Source organism: Anoplophora glabripennis, unplaced genomic scaffold (assembly GCF_000390285.2).
Source record: "Anoplophora glabripennis isolate ALB-LARVAE unplaced genomic scaffold, Agla_2.0 scaffold321, whole genome shotgun sequence".
Lineage (NCBI taxonomy): Eukaryota > Metazoa > Arthropoda > Insecta > Coleoptera > Cerambycidae > Anoplophora > Anoplophora glabripennis.
Genome location: NW_019416407.1, coordinates 113,494 through 128,431, shown reverse-complemented (window position 1 = coordinate 128,431; position 14,938 = coordinate 113,494). Strand labels below are relative to the sequence as shown.

At 33.6% G+C, this 14,938-nt stretch overlaps 1 protein-coding gene across 6 annotated transcripts; it reads right to left on the bottom strand.

The window, feature by feature from the left end:
• Positions 1 to 785: 785 nt before the first annotated feature.
• LOC108912837 lies at positions 786 to 14,164 on the bottom strand. 6 transcript variants are annotated; one of them, XM_018718231.1, is made up of 6 exons: positions 14,054 to 14,163; positions 9,069 to 9,222; positions 7,451 to 7,699; positions 3,897 to 4,192; positions 3,497 to 3,773; positions 786 to 1,205 (listed from the first exon to the last, which is right to left on the bottom strand). In XM_018718231.1, exons 2-6 carry the CDS (start codon positions 9,160 to 9,162, stop codon positions 1,192 to 1,194), a joined length of 930 nt encoding a protein of 309 aa, XP_018573747.1. In that variant the 5' UTR covers positions 9,163 to 9,222; positions 14,054 to 14,163; the 3' UTR covers positions 786 to 1,191. The 6 variants fall into 6 exon arrangements, with proteins under 6 accessions (XP_018573747.1, XP_018573751.1, XP_018573749.1 ...); XM_018718235.1 differs by having other exon boundaries at positions 3,704 to 3,773; XM_018718233.1 differs by lacking the exon at positions 14,054 to 14,163 and adding an exon at positions 13,994 to 14,015.
• Positions 14,165 to 14,938: the final 774 nt, after the last annotated feature.

Below are 14,938 nucleotides of genomic sequence, written 5' to 3'. Positions count from 1 at the left end.
AGTAATATTCAAATTCTTCATTTTTGGAAATTTTTCAGCCCCTAAGTAAGGGTGATTTTTTAAATTTTCAAAATACTAAAAGCTGTGCTCATTTCAGCCTCCTAGGCTTGAAAAATACTGAGTCTTGCTTTTAAAAATGAAATTGTGTAGCATTTAAAAAGAGTTAATTGTGACATTTCAGGCTAAAAAAAAACTTTAGAACTCAGGGAAAAGTCAATGATTGTCGAAGTGATTTCGACATCATTGAAAAGGGATGTTTACAATATATTTGAATAATTAACTAATTGCGTGTTCCTTGTCCTCAATGTACTTTTTAACGAAGAACTACTCATTTACTAATAACTGAACGTGTCTATGAAGCGAGTAATAATAAAAATATTTAATTGGAGTAAAACTTTGTTAGTTCAACTTCTCTTCAGTTAAAGCAGCGGTATTCAAACTGTGTTCCACGGAACTCTGGGATTCCCCACAGCCTCTTGTCGTAAAAGTTTGAAGACCGCTGAGTTAAAGCAATCTATTGACTCTTAAATCTTAGGTGGGTATTCCTCAGGGTTCTCTTTGTGGCCCTCCATTATTCATTCATTAGCATTAACATTTAATTTTTAAATTCTGCGGTTTTAAATATTTTCACTTGACAATTATTTATGGTCCTAAGTGACACAAAAAATTATGTATATGTTAATTTTTTGCATTTGCTAGTTTTGTTAAATGATTATTTAGGAATTATATACCCAAAGGTTATTTGGTCTGAAATAAGGAGGAGAAAAAGGAAAAATAACTCAAACTTCTGGATTAATTTGTTTATTTAACATGCCACTACTGGAGACATAATAAAATGTATTTATCCTCAAACGACAAAATAAGGTGGAATGCGAGACACGCTTATAAACAGCATATACCAAATCGTTTAAAGGATGATTTGAAAACAAGTATTTACAAAAGTATCGAGATTTTTTTATCTTTTTACTTTCTTGTATAATTTAAGGCACATTAATTGAGTATAATAATAATTATTTATTTATGTATATAGATGTATTTTTTTTTGAGAGATAGAATAAATTAAAATGAACACTTGACTGAAACATTGGTTTTAATAAATATAAACGAATGTTTCACTGCTTGTTTTGTTCAGTCAGTCGCATCAAATATTGTTTTGCGATGTTGCTTCATCGATTTTCTTATTTTTCGCACTTAGTAGACGGCAGCTAAAACAAAAAAACGATAGGCGTATATTAATATTATAACCTTACAAAATATTTTTGAAAGTAATACCGCTATACGTTCTTATGTAACGCATTTTAAATAGAAATTTCAAATGTTGCTTGAACGAATGGCGGTACTTTAATTAATCTGTTATTTTTTGTTAGTGCGTTAGCAAAAAATGACCCATAACCAAGAAAAGTACAAGAAAAAATTGAGAATTTTTGTGGGATGTAGTCGAGTTGGTTAGTAAATGCAGGAATTTGGTTATAAAAAAGTTTTAAGACAGTGTTTGTTCATTTAAATATTGTGGATAATGATCAGTTATTTACATGATAATCTGATTTCATTAGTGGAACATGTAATAAGTCGCTATAATTCTCTAAGCGTGATCTTAAAATGATGTGATTTAAAACGATATTAATGTACAGCTACAATAATTCCTTGTTACTTGTCTATTACTATTTAATTCAATCGATTTGGAATAATGTTAAAATTATTTTGAAAAAATACTATTTTACAAATTTCAAATATCGTGCAAGTTATAAGATCTAACTTTAAATATAAACCAAAACATAAAAGTGCACAGGAGAAACATAGACAATACAAGTATTTAAAAACTATCAGTCTAAACACAGAATTATTAAGGTTAATATTGACATTAATCGTGAAGACTACATGGGTTCAAACTAACATGAATTTTACCAAAAAAGTTTCTTTGCCTTTTCAAAACGACGGGAATTGTAGGTTTGGGTGGCTGGGTCAGTAGCGCAGGACCTGCTTGGTTGGTGGCGGAATAAATACATACGGCTAATCATTGTCTATTTGTCACTCATCGCCCGTGCATCCTCTTTTAAATAAACAGACCTCTTGGGGGATCAATTTTATAAGCTGCACAGTGCGCAGAATTAATTGATTTCTTATGCAAAAATTAGTACAAAAGTGAAAATTTTTGTTGATAATCTTTTTTGTAAAACAAATGACAGTTGTGAAACTATAAAGAAAAAACCACCAATAGCGACTTCTAAACAAATATGATGTCACTGGTCAGTTAAAAGCCAATCAATTTGCAGCATAATCGAAAATAACGGAATCGACGCGCATTGTTGTAAACTTAATTTTTCAATTTCGGTAACTATTATCAGCTTAATTATACTAAAAAACGCGATTGTAAATATTTTTACATTTAATTGTTGTGTGTGATATGTGTTTATTATAAAATTTTGTTCTAATTCGTTGTTTTAAATCGCGTAGTAAGTTATAGGTTATGTTTCGTTATAAAACCTACTAGATAGTGAAAGTGCGAGGTTTACATTTTTCGAGTTAAAAAACCAGTGTTGGGGTCGTTTTTAACTTTTCAGTTGTCTTATAACTGTTCCTGAAGTGTTCCTCTGCTGTTCTAATCTTTTATTGGAACGCAAAATCTAGTGTTCCCGAAGAGCTTCCAAAGCACTTTTGTTGTCAATTAGAAAGCAGCTATTGGTGTTTTCATATAATTTATATAACCCCTAACCTAGTCTTAGGCCTAAGGATGTCTTAACACCTGATCATAAAAGTTCCTGTATTATTTTTAAATCACAACTATGCATATGCCAAATTGTGTCAGATGACCAATTCTTAAGAGTAAGTTCAACAAAATCGACCTAGTGTGCGTTGCTTATATATTTGTTTATTTATTTCTTATTTGTTTCAAGATGTTTGTATGTTCTTTGTGTATTGTGTATAAAAATTGTGTTAAATGAAAGAAATTTAAGTGTTAAGGCTTAAGATTAGGGTATAGGTTATATTAGGACTAAGTCCTTTTTTTATAAATGCACCATACGTTTTCCACCTTGTAAAGATGGATGTAAAGTTTTGGGTTACCCAAGAAATTAAGATTTATACAAATTCTGCGTGTTGGCGACTTCATATAACCGTAAGAAAACAAATTTGTCATTTAGGTCCATGATTTGCTTGAGGACAAGGATATTACTCAAGGTAAGTCAAAAATATTTTAGAGATAAGGTTGATCTCAAGCCTATGGTATCGTACATATTTTAAAAATAATTTTTAGTAGGTAGTTGGAGGATTTGGTTTTAAATATTTATAATTAGTTTTTGTCAAATTGGTATTCAGAAGGAGTTTTTTATGAGTTTCAATAAAATTTATATGTAGCCCTGCAAAACATATATTAAATTCTGTGAAATTACTCGTTAACGTATTAAATGTGACGATAAGTGAGAAACAAATTCCAAATTATGACTAGCTGTACATATTTAACCTGCGCTGGTGGTTGGCGGTTAGTAAAGGGACTTACCGAACGGCCTGATGGGGTGTTTGTCCCACAGGAACGTCCTCTTGACAGGGGAGAGGTAAGAGTCACGGAGAAAGAAGGGGGATCTGCCCCAGGGGTTGAATGTGGAGGCGGGTTTCAAGGGGGAGTTCCACCAGAAGGGGTCACGGGTGACAGCAGAGATTGGGAGACTGGGGGAGGGGTTGAGGAGGTCATTGAACAGACTCTTACTTGGGGAGTAAATCGGTTGTCCGGCATAGTTAAATGCTACTTCACTAGGACGGGGAGCGTATCTTCCAGGCTGCAATCAGAGAATCAGTCAGTTTTTTGTGCATTTTTAAATGAATTCATTGTTTCAAGTTACTTCACTTAAGTCCCATCAATTTAATTGTTGATCGGAATACGTACACGATCATTTGATTACCTTGAGTGGTGTTGGGGAGAGCCTGTCTCCAATGGATGGCCACAGAGTCGGGTACAGTTTATCCAGCTCGGCGAGGCGGTCCAAGTGGCTGAGCAAAGAACGGTTGGGATCGTATCTGTCTGCAGCTGGGGGTGGTCTCTTGCTGTATACGAGATACAACGGGTAGCGAGAGAATGGGTAGCTTGTATGGAAAATGCTGCTGGGCCATTGGGTTGGTTCACGTCCCTTGACACGGTCTACGTGGTCTTGCCAGGCCTTGTCGGCATCGAAAGGTTTTGGTTTTGTAATGTGGAAAGCTGCGGCATAGGTATTGATTATTGAATGGTTTCGTAAATGACTTATGTAACTGGGTGACGTTACCAATTTCGTTTCCAAAAAAACTGCGGGTGATATGCAGGCTTATATACGGGATGTGTCAAGATTAGTTGGCTGAACTTACGATTTGAATTCAGATGGCCAAAATAAAAAAAAATGCTTAATTTTCAAGACACAGACTTGGACTGGTGACTTAATCTAATTAAAGGTAGTTTTTGTTCAAAAAGCATTTTCTAGATATTACTTTTGTCAGCATATATTATCATTAAAAGACATTTCACTGAATCTAAAATAATTTCCCGAATAAAGTTTATAGGATTTATTTTGCTATATTAATTCATGGAAACATTGGAGAAATCCTTAACTTAGAGATTTTGCATTTTACTAGAAATAGCAAAATTTCTGTCCATTATTTGTTGGTATTTTCATTAATACATTTAACATCACACTTTTAGCAAAAAAAATCTAATATATTATGCGTTGAAATGCTTTATAGGGATTTGAAAGCATTTTCAAAGATATTCTTTTTTCCAAATTTCAATTCTCTGCATCTCGTAAACAAAGTAGGACTTTGTTCTTATTTTCATCATCCGAAATCAAATTTTAAGTTTAACGACAATTAATCCTAAAACAATTTGTATAATTCAGGGTAAACAAAAATAACATGCATAGTCAGGGCTTCCTTTTGCTAGTCTAGAATTGATTTTAATAATATTTATTGTAATAATTTTTTGGTTTAATGGTTTTTTATGAAATTGGGCCAAATTATATACCTTTTTTAAGTTTCATAAAATATGTTTTAACAGAAGTGAAATGCGAAAATTGATTTTTTGTGTGTGACTACAGATTTTTGTTAATTTTTTTTACCTTCATGATAGAAAGATTCACATAAAACACAACCTAAATACTAACATTCAGTAATGAAAATAAAAACGTGAATTTGTGATAGAATACGACAGTTTTTTTTTGAAGGATAGGTTCATAATATTCAGTTCACTTAAATAATTTGATAATCGTGTTCTATCGACAATGATCTATTTGTTAGTAGCGATGGAATGTTAGATGCGTTATTTTCGAAGCTCAACCAATTCTTACCTCCAAGGCGACCATTTCTTCGCGTATCCCTCAAAAAAAAAAACAAAAAAAAAAAAATAGTACACAACAGCGAGTTTGAGAAAAAAAAAACAAAAACTTTGTTCCTCCAGAGGGAAAGGTGTCGAAAAAAAAGATGTGGTTCGCCCTGGCAAATGCTGGAGCGGCGGGTGTGTTAAAAAGCCTCGCTAGGGTTCAACTCAAGCGGACAAGTCGCGGTTAATATAACAATTGACAGATACTACTTGTGTAAAATTAAAATCGCATAGTGTGTGGTCATAATCGGAAGCAACAACTTCAAAAAGTGGCGTTGTTGATGATATTCTCGTGTTTGTGGAAACTTATTTCAGAAAATGAACAGAAAAAATGTATAGAAATCTGTAAAATAAATAGAAATGTATTTATTACTGCTGTTTTCATTGTTATCTTGTATTATACATACTGAGAAATAGTTCAGTATAGAAAAATACGTTAATTAGTAGAAAATGTAACTTTAACAGTACATATACTTGAAAAATTGTCTCGTAGACTGATGTTTTGGTATCTCATGTGAAACGTAACATCAGATGGTGAGAAGCAATTTTTTCATTTATGTTAATTTACTGTATCATTTTTTGAAATATATGAAGCGTCTAAATATCTGCAAAATTAAAAACGTTCTAACGTAAATATATTCTAACTTTATTTAGACTGACACTATTTCTAGTGTACCTAATTTTTAAGCTTGAATGAACCACTAAAGAAATTTGTGTAAACAAGTGTGAAATGGTGGGTAATTAATTTTAGTCAAAGTTACTACAGTAGCAGTCGGGGAAGTTAATTGCCCATTACAAAATTCAAAAATACCGGTGTATTTTTAGCGGACCTTCAAAAGTGCTTCCAGTTGTGAAGTCATAGGTGTAAAAATAGTTGATGAATGTGCGGGATATCTAAATATAAGTGCAACTGAATAATTTTTAAGAAAAACTAATCGTAAACGATGGTGGAGCACCAAAAAAAGTATTTCGATAACGTTAAAATACAAACCTGAAACTAAAATATTTCATTATTACAAACATTAAATGTTGTTTCAAAAAGATTAAAAACAACAAAAAATAAGTGTCGAAAATGTGTTTCACCTGTACCTTAGAATGCACCTGTTGATCGCAGTATTCAAGATAAATTATTATATTGTTAAAATAATTGTATAAATTTATTAAACAGGTAACCTGTAAATGAAAATTAATCTGATTTTTAAATATCCTATATTTTATTTAGAAATACCTACACATATATTTTTTTTTACTTTTAATTTAAAAAGATAAATTTAAACAAGAGTACCTTTTTTTCTTTTATAGTATAAAGATAAAGTAATGTAGCTAATAAAGGAAAATAAAAAAGTTAGGGGTGAAATAGTGGTAATCACCACTTGAAACTACCCTTTACCCAAGACGTGGGCTTTAAATAATTTTACATTTTTCATCAGATCTCTTGGAGGCTTTTTAAGATACCCCAAAAAATATATCTACCATTCCTGGTTCAAGTTTATATAAAAAGGTACCCTTACTTTTTGATATACTTAGTATCAATATCGGGAGATCTCAACAAAAAAAGACGCCTTGTAAAATCCAAGAACGCACCATTGCGTTGTGTTTCTACGTAATCGATCTTTTGTGAATGAGATGCTGTGAGTGGCGATACCGTAGATACAAATACGATTTGTTAATCTATTTGCTGACGAAAATATTAGGTGAAGGATGAACAACAATTTTAGTCACATATAATGTTCGTTTAAAGACTCAAGACGAAAAAAAAGTTGCTTTAACTGAAATTGTGGCGGTAGACAACGACAAGTAGAATATGTCAATCGTGTGTGATCGGTGCTCAAGCGTTTGCGGGGCGCACACAGAATCGCTTTTTAAAAATTTATTATCTCCTTTATGCTGTACATAACATAATATTATCAAATAGTTACACAGAGTAGATTAAGTATAATACACAAACGAAGTGTGCCGAACGAGCGATTGTAGCAGCACGGTGTACGACAAGGACTCGTACTTGGCCTATAAGCTAGGTTATTGTTCATAAAAGGCACTTGATGCGGTAGATAGTGGTGAACGACCGATGAGAGACGACAAAGGCGGCCTAGTGCTTGTACTCAAACCTACCGGGCCGGTATCTGTCGAGCGTTCCATAGTTGTGGGGGAAGATGGCGCGGGGTGAGTAGCCGTAGGTGTCCCTGTGGAGTGGGTCGTATCTGTAGCCGGGGACGTGGATGCGTTCCGCGGCGGCGCTGGGGTCGTCGTAGATGGATTTGGTGAAAGGCCAGCTGGAGGAGAGCTCGGGGAGGTCGCTCAGGGGGCGGAAGAGCCCGCGGCGTGAGTAAATCGATTCGGTGGCCCTCAAGTCGTCGGATCCTGGAATCCCCACAACGGGTTATTAGCAAAAATCGATGGGGTACTGATGGGGTTATAAAAGAGTGGCTGCCCTTAATATTAGTTTTATTTTTTGCTTCAATTTCAGTCCTAAAAGGTCTAGAAACTTATTCCTGCCCACAGAATTAGGTGAGCTTTTGAAGTTGACGTCTAGAGGGCATCACGGTCGACGAAATAAGACATATTAAGGCGCATTTACACAAGTCATTTCGTGGTTTTTGTTAAAATAATAAACTATACCGGTAGCAGTTCATTCAGGAAGTGAAAAGTGCGATATATTATTAGAACTTAGTTGAAAATTAACTTCGGATGATTCATCTACGATGATCATCCAAAGTGACTTCAGATCTCACCACATCGACCGCGATGTCCTCTAGATATCGACTTCCTAAGTTCATCTAAACTTGTAGCAATGCCAACTATTATGAACCCTCTTGCCCTATTTGAATGTGTATTAAAGAGATCCAGCGTAGCCATTACATTGCTGTGGAATATTGAATTAGAAACTCGGATCTTAAGCCCTCTTAACATGAGTTTTTTTTTATGTTTTTTTATACTAACAAAATGGACACCCCATCAGAAACCTTTTAAAATGAATTTCCAAGTATTTTTGGTTACTGAACGTTAAGAAAAATAGTACCACACAATTGTGAGATGCTGTTTTGGCATTCGTGTGGTTTGTTGAACTGTCAAAAACGCTGGTTTTATGTAATAGAAGTTATTTTTCCACAACACAATTTTAATTTCAACATTGTGATTGCCATGTGATTTTGGCAGTACTATGTCGCGAGGATTACGTAATGTTGTCTGAAATTTGGCTTGTCTAAGCGTTTGGGAATTTGACAATTCTGAAAAACAATGTATATAGGTACCAGAATTAAAAATAAACATCAGGGTTAGTCATAGATTGTTTTTAACTTATTTATAAAAGTCTTCTTGAGAAAAAGGAATTGAATTAATTTAATTTATCTTGAAAATCGAATTAGATTTCAAATTGTGCTGATTCATTGACATCAAAATAAATATGAATAATCATGTCCATAAGAAAAATTAGAGTAATAACGTTTGATTTAATAAAAAAAACATATGTATACTTAGGAAGTTATCTATTTGATTTGATTGAAAATCTCGAACGACCTATATTACTTGAAAAAAATAATGTGTCGATGAAAATCCATAATTATTTTAGAAATATTTGATTGAGGAGAAAACAATCCACATTTTTATATCCAAAATCGGTACGAAATTTATTTAATCTTTCTATTGTAATTAAAAATTTCCATCCAACGATCAAACCTGGGTAAACCTGGTAAATTGATGAGAGTATAACAAAATACATATAATCACTTACCTTTTAGGGATCTGACGAAGGACTGCCAGAACTTAGCCTTCTTTGAAGGTGACTCGTTCAGACTTATCATTTCCAAGTGGTCTTTAAACGACATGGTGATTTTTTTTTCTCTTAACTTTTACCTTTTCTCGGCTGCCTTTCGGTCGTTCGTCTCCTGAAATACAAAAAAAATATTCAATCCTTGCTCTATGTAATCATAATTGTACGTGTACAGTAGTGGACAAAAAAAAGTTGCCGACCTAAAACGTCTAAGCGGTTGGAAACATTTTATTGTCCACAGCTGTATAATATAAATGCGTCGAAGTTGGAGACCAGTAATTCATTTATGAATAAAGTGTAGTTTAATTGAAATTTAAATTGGCGCGTGTTCCGTTTATAACCCACATATATTTTACAGGCTTATATCGTAGACCTATACATTTCGAAATATTTATTTCCAGAAAACTTTTGAAATCGTTTCGTTTCTATGACCCATTTTTGATATTATTTACGATCTGCGATCACATAAAATCCCAAGTTTAAGTGGTCTAATGGAAACGCCGAAGAATCCTACAAAGCTTTGTCATACTTAGTTTTCCATTAAAACAGGTTTATCTTGTACACGTTTACAACAGGATTGTTATGCACCCCAAGAATTAACATTGCAGTAAACTATGGTTGTTGAAGGAAAAGTTTTGAAACGTAATTTATAAGAACTATCGCAGAACTTTAATCGTTATATAAAATTTATATCTGCTATTAGGAGGGAGCAGTTGCCAATAAAAGTTCATATTTATAAAAGTTTTTCTTAGAAAACCTAACATTTATTGAGACTGGATTCGTTTTGTTAAATAAAGTATATATGGATTGCTTTAACTGATATTTGACATACATTTTATTAATGGTTATTATAAATTCTTTTGTCAAAGTTCAACATTTTGTTTTAAACGAATTAATTTTCTTTAAAATATTGAGTTTAAATGTAAGTCGATGATGGATAGTCGCATTATCCTCACAACAATATTAAAAGTATTTTAGTAACAAGTTTTAATAATTTATACAATTTAGTCATACCTATACATACCATGGTGGCTCTGTATCAACAACACACCATTTCTCATCAGTGATCACTGATCAGTAAATAATCAAAAATTCAGAGTTTATTTGAGAATGAATCTTTCCGTATGTTATTTTTCATGCTTATTTTCTGACACATCTGAAAGGTCAGGTTATTTTCAGACACTAAACTGGTATGACGTGTATAAAGCATTCAATTTAAAAACATGTTTGAATGTTCACAAAAATCTCTACTTGTTTATTGAATATACCAGCAAAATATGGAAATTTATTTATTCATTTATTCATAAGTGAATTATTGTTTATGAAGTTCTTTTTGGATATAAATAATTCATAATATGCAATGTGTCCCACACCATCCATAATTCTAAGGTTATGGTACCAACTGGGATTTCTGAATTAAGAATAATAATTAAGAATAACTCATAATTGACAACGGAACATGATAATATCTCTTAATGATGCTATTTCAAGTAATTTTGGTACTTTGTTTGTAGCTATTTAAATTTTTCAAAAGATTTAACATCCTGTACATAAAATAAGAAAAAATAGTAAGATTTTTAACAGTTTTTCCTCGTAAATATACAAATGAAAAAGTTTTTCCTATCGTGGAACATTGTACTATATGTAAAAAAATTTGGTAATCTTTTCCTTTCATTTGATTAATAATAATGATTGTACCATGAAATAGTACTGCAAGAAATTGTGTCAAAACAAGATTCCTTCAGCAAGCAATTCAAAATAAATTGGTCTGCATTTTAAACTTAAAAATGAAAAAAAAAAAAAAATGTAATCAAGGTGTTTCTTTAATTAAACAAATACAAAGTCATACTGATGACCAGTTCCACTTGATTGAAAAAAGCTTTGTTTCAGTTTCACTTTTTTCGTAGCCTTAAAGTAAATATAAAGGACTTATAGAAAGTAAAGATTACCTTATTACACAATTAAATATTTCTTGAAAGACATTAGACAGCGCTTGAGTGTCGTTAAAATAACAAACAAGTGTAAATCTGGTGTATCTCAAGACCATCCGATTCCACAAGTTCACGAGCCAGGCAAGGTTAGAAGTGGTGAGTATTAAAGTAAAACCGTGTGGTTAATCGTTAAGCAAGCATCTTGCCTTGATCGGATCGTCTAGCTGATAACAGCTATGTATATGCCCACCAGGACAATTCCCAAAAAATAGATAACGAGAGCCGATATCTCAGCTTTGCCCATAGTGTCGAGTCGTACGCGTACTAATTTGGCAAGCGGGAGCGGGCAATTTTTCGGCTTGGCTGTTTCGCTTTTCGGTGCTATTTTTGAAACGGAGCCAGCGCAGGGGAGACCCGCTCTCTTTCGCAAAACGCTTATTCCGATTTTGAGTGCGACGCCCACCGCCGGACCCGTGATATTTTAGGTGCGTTTACAGGTGGCAGACCAAGGTGAGGCGTCCTCTTCTTTGCCCCCGTTCCGCCGCAAAAATTTGATATTAGTAAACACTGGCTCCCCACTTGCTTAGACCTTACGATTTTTTAAATTTTTGCGGGCTCCGTCATGGGTATCGGGTTGCATATACAGATTTAACTTCGGACCCAGGAGTACCTTTGCAAATTAAAAAATGCTCCTCTTTCGAATCCAAAGCGATAAAGACGGTATATTTTTTCCATGAAACCTTCAATTTTTTTATAATCATGTTAGCCGTGATAAAGCAATGCCACGGGCTAATTTCACTTGAGCCCTGAAATGCTCAAATCAAAAAGAGAACACATTTGATATAGAATGAGATAGAAGCGCAGGGAGTAGGTAACTCACATTCCCCACCCCACCACTTCTTTGCTACTGCGCATCCTACCCTCAGGACTCTAATGAATTTAGTTTATCTGCAAATTTTCGTTAGTAGGATATAAAAAAATTCATTTGTTTTAAACTTGTACTCTACATCTCGAAGAATGACAATTTCCACTACACACTGTTTTTATGTAACCTTTCCGCTTTCAGGATTGAAATAAATTTTCATTGAATCACTGAGTCTATATTTTGTAGGTTTTAATTGAATTTAGTACTTGTTTATTATTTATAAGTATATTTTTTTATACATTCATCAATTTTTGGTCCAATAAGTAACGCCACTATAATAAAAATCAGTCACTGATAATAGCAAACTACAAACCATAATAACTTGTAACTTGCGACAGACTTACATAACTGGAATAATAAACACTTGAGATAAAAACAATCATCGAAACTGAATAAATAACAAAAATTACTGAAAATCACCAAAATTGACTTCATTCTTTGCAAATTGATTGAAATTGGTATATGTTCATTACGTGTAGCAATTTGACCATTTTCTCCTGAGAAATTTGACAGTTTTAGACAATTTGGAGGAAGAGAGTCGAAGAATGTTTCCGTTTAAGAGCTAATCCTGAAGATTTTACCTTGAAACTAGCTCCCAATGGCTATGTCACTGTTAACTGTGATAACTTTTACGTTACAAATGAAGGCCCTGGTATCATTTTAAAAAACTGAGCTGGTGATGTAATTTTAGTAGTTTGATTTTCGCGAATACATGTATTTTTAGAAATGTTATCATTGGTGAACAGACCACTTGATATTCTGTCTTGCGCCAGATCGCGGATTTTGATAACCGCTACGCGCAGATCATCAGAATTGCTGCAGAATATTGTGACAACAGCACCTATAGCAGCTTATAAGGTATCTAAATGATTGCAGCATGTAAAGAAACTTTTTCAGCGAAATTAGCGCTAATTTATTTGCGGTTTTCAATATAAAAATAGTGATGTTATGTAATTTATTAAAATTTGCAGGAGGGAAATTGGTTGTCCTATTCTAAAGAGTCTGTTTTTCGATTTCGATCGATTGTTTGGGAAGTTCAGCCTGGTCTGTGCTTTGAATCATACCAATAAACGGATTAACGTCTATCTGGTCTGACGGTGGGTATTAAATTCGCATACTCGACGAACCAATGTAGGGCATAGCATGCCAAACTCCGAACACCGACCAAAATAGATCTCCAAATTTAGAAACGGCCTCTACTATGCTCTGCATCAACTAATATTATTCACGAATCGCGTCATATTCTCAGTTACTAATCATAACGTGGTGGTATTACAACGCTAGATCCCAGCTTTAAAAAAAAAAGTAAAGATATTGAAAACGGATGAACATTTTTGAGGAAAAAAATTTCAAGAGCAATTTTGAGTATCCTGTTTTTTAACAGAAAACGAGATATGTCACAGTGAATTTGGTGGTTTTGCTGCTACAGAAATGTTGCTATTAAAGTCACTAAGAACTCGAAAAATTTATTTTCAGGAATTACGTAATCTATAGAACAGTTGTTTAGGTGGTGTTCCTGAAAATGAAACAAGTGCTGTTTGGGTGGTTTTTCCAAATATTTATCATGCAAGCAGATACATATCTCCTTGTTTTAGAAAGATTTTTGTATCCATTAAATATTTTTCTTAGAGCTGATTTAGTATATTCATGATCTTATCTTCATTATGGTAGTGCCTTTGATTATTAAGAAGGCAAAATTGATAATACTTGTAAATAGGGGATTGGATATAAATAACTGTGTTATTGTTTATTATAAACAAATATCCATATATGCAACTGGTATCTGTTGGTACGTAAATGTTTACAAAAATTTCGGATTTATTGACTGAAAGCTTGGGTAAATTTTTCGGAAGATTGTTATGTAATTCACGTGATCGTACAAAGTTTAGTTTGGATTGCCTTCTGGTTTCCAACAGTTTAAAAATAGAGTTAGTGGTTACATAAATCTCCTGTCAAACCTGCACGATTTCTACGATAAATCCAAATTTCTCAATAAAATCGGTCTCACTGATCGACGCATTTATACTTACGGCTTGGTGGACTACGAGAACTTTTTCGAAAACTGACACTAAAGAGGCACTAGTACTGACCTAAGTGGCGATATATGCGAGTCGTGTTCTGCGACTGCTGGTGTTCGGCACTGACTGCGGCCTGGTGAGCGTCGATTAGCGTCTTCGGCGTCCAACGTCGCCGACGTCACGACGGGGGCGGCGTCCTTTCCTTACCCCGTTCTCGTCGTGCCGCCATTCAGGGAGTATTTTGGAAAGTCCACGCAGTCGGGCTGATTGTTGTCCCGCTATACAGGGGAAACAAAAAGCCGGGGCGGGCCCGGTAGCCGGGCGCCATCGAAATTTTTCTTAATAAGGAAAGTTCCCGTGATTGTTACAATATTTGTCTCACTATAAGACTGTGCAAAATTAGGTTTATTTTTTAAACCTTTTATTTGAATTCAAAATGGAAATAATAAAATTTACTAGATGGCAAATTTAATATTTATACAGGGTGTTCATTAATTTGTCTACCGAACTTATACAGGGTGTTATTTTGTCAAACAAAAGTGCTTGGAGGTGATCTATTGTTAATTTTTTTATAAACTCACTGTTTTGCACTATCTTTAATAAAATAATGTCGATTTTATTATCTCGTAAAATCAGAAGTTTTCCATAGCATGAAATAGTAATAAAAAAAATGTAGTTCGTGAAAAATTCTGAAAAAGCGCACGGTTTTAAGGAAATATTTAATAATATAAAGTCATATATGCAACCAAGAATAACACATCTAAGAGCTTATAGGATGGATTAGAAAACAAAAGATGCCTTAATTGCGACCGATTGTCAAATTTTTCTAGATATTTCAACATATGATAACTTGATTTTTGAGTAAAATTTACGGGGAACATACACAAAATAGTCGCTAAAGTTAGTTTGAGCGATTTAACAAAATCGTTAAGTGTGCCATGACAATAATCGAATTCA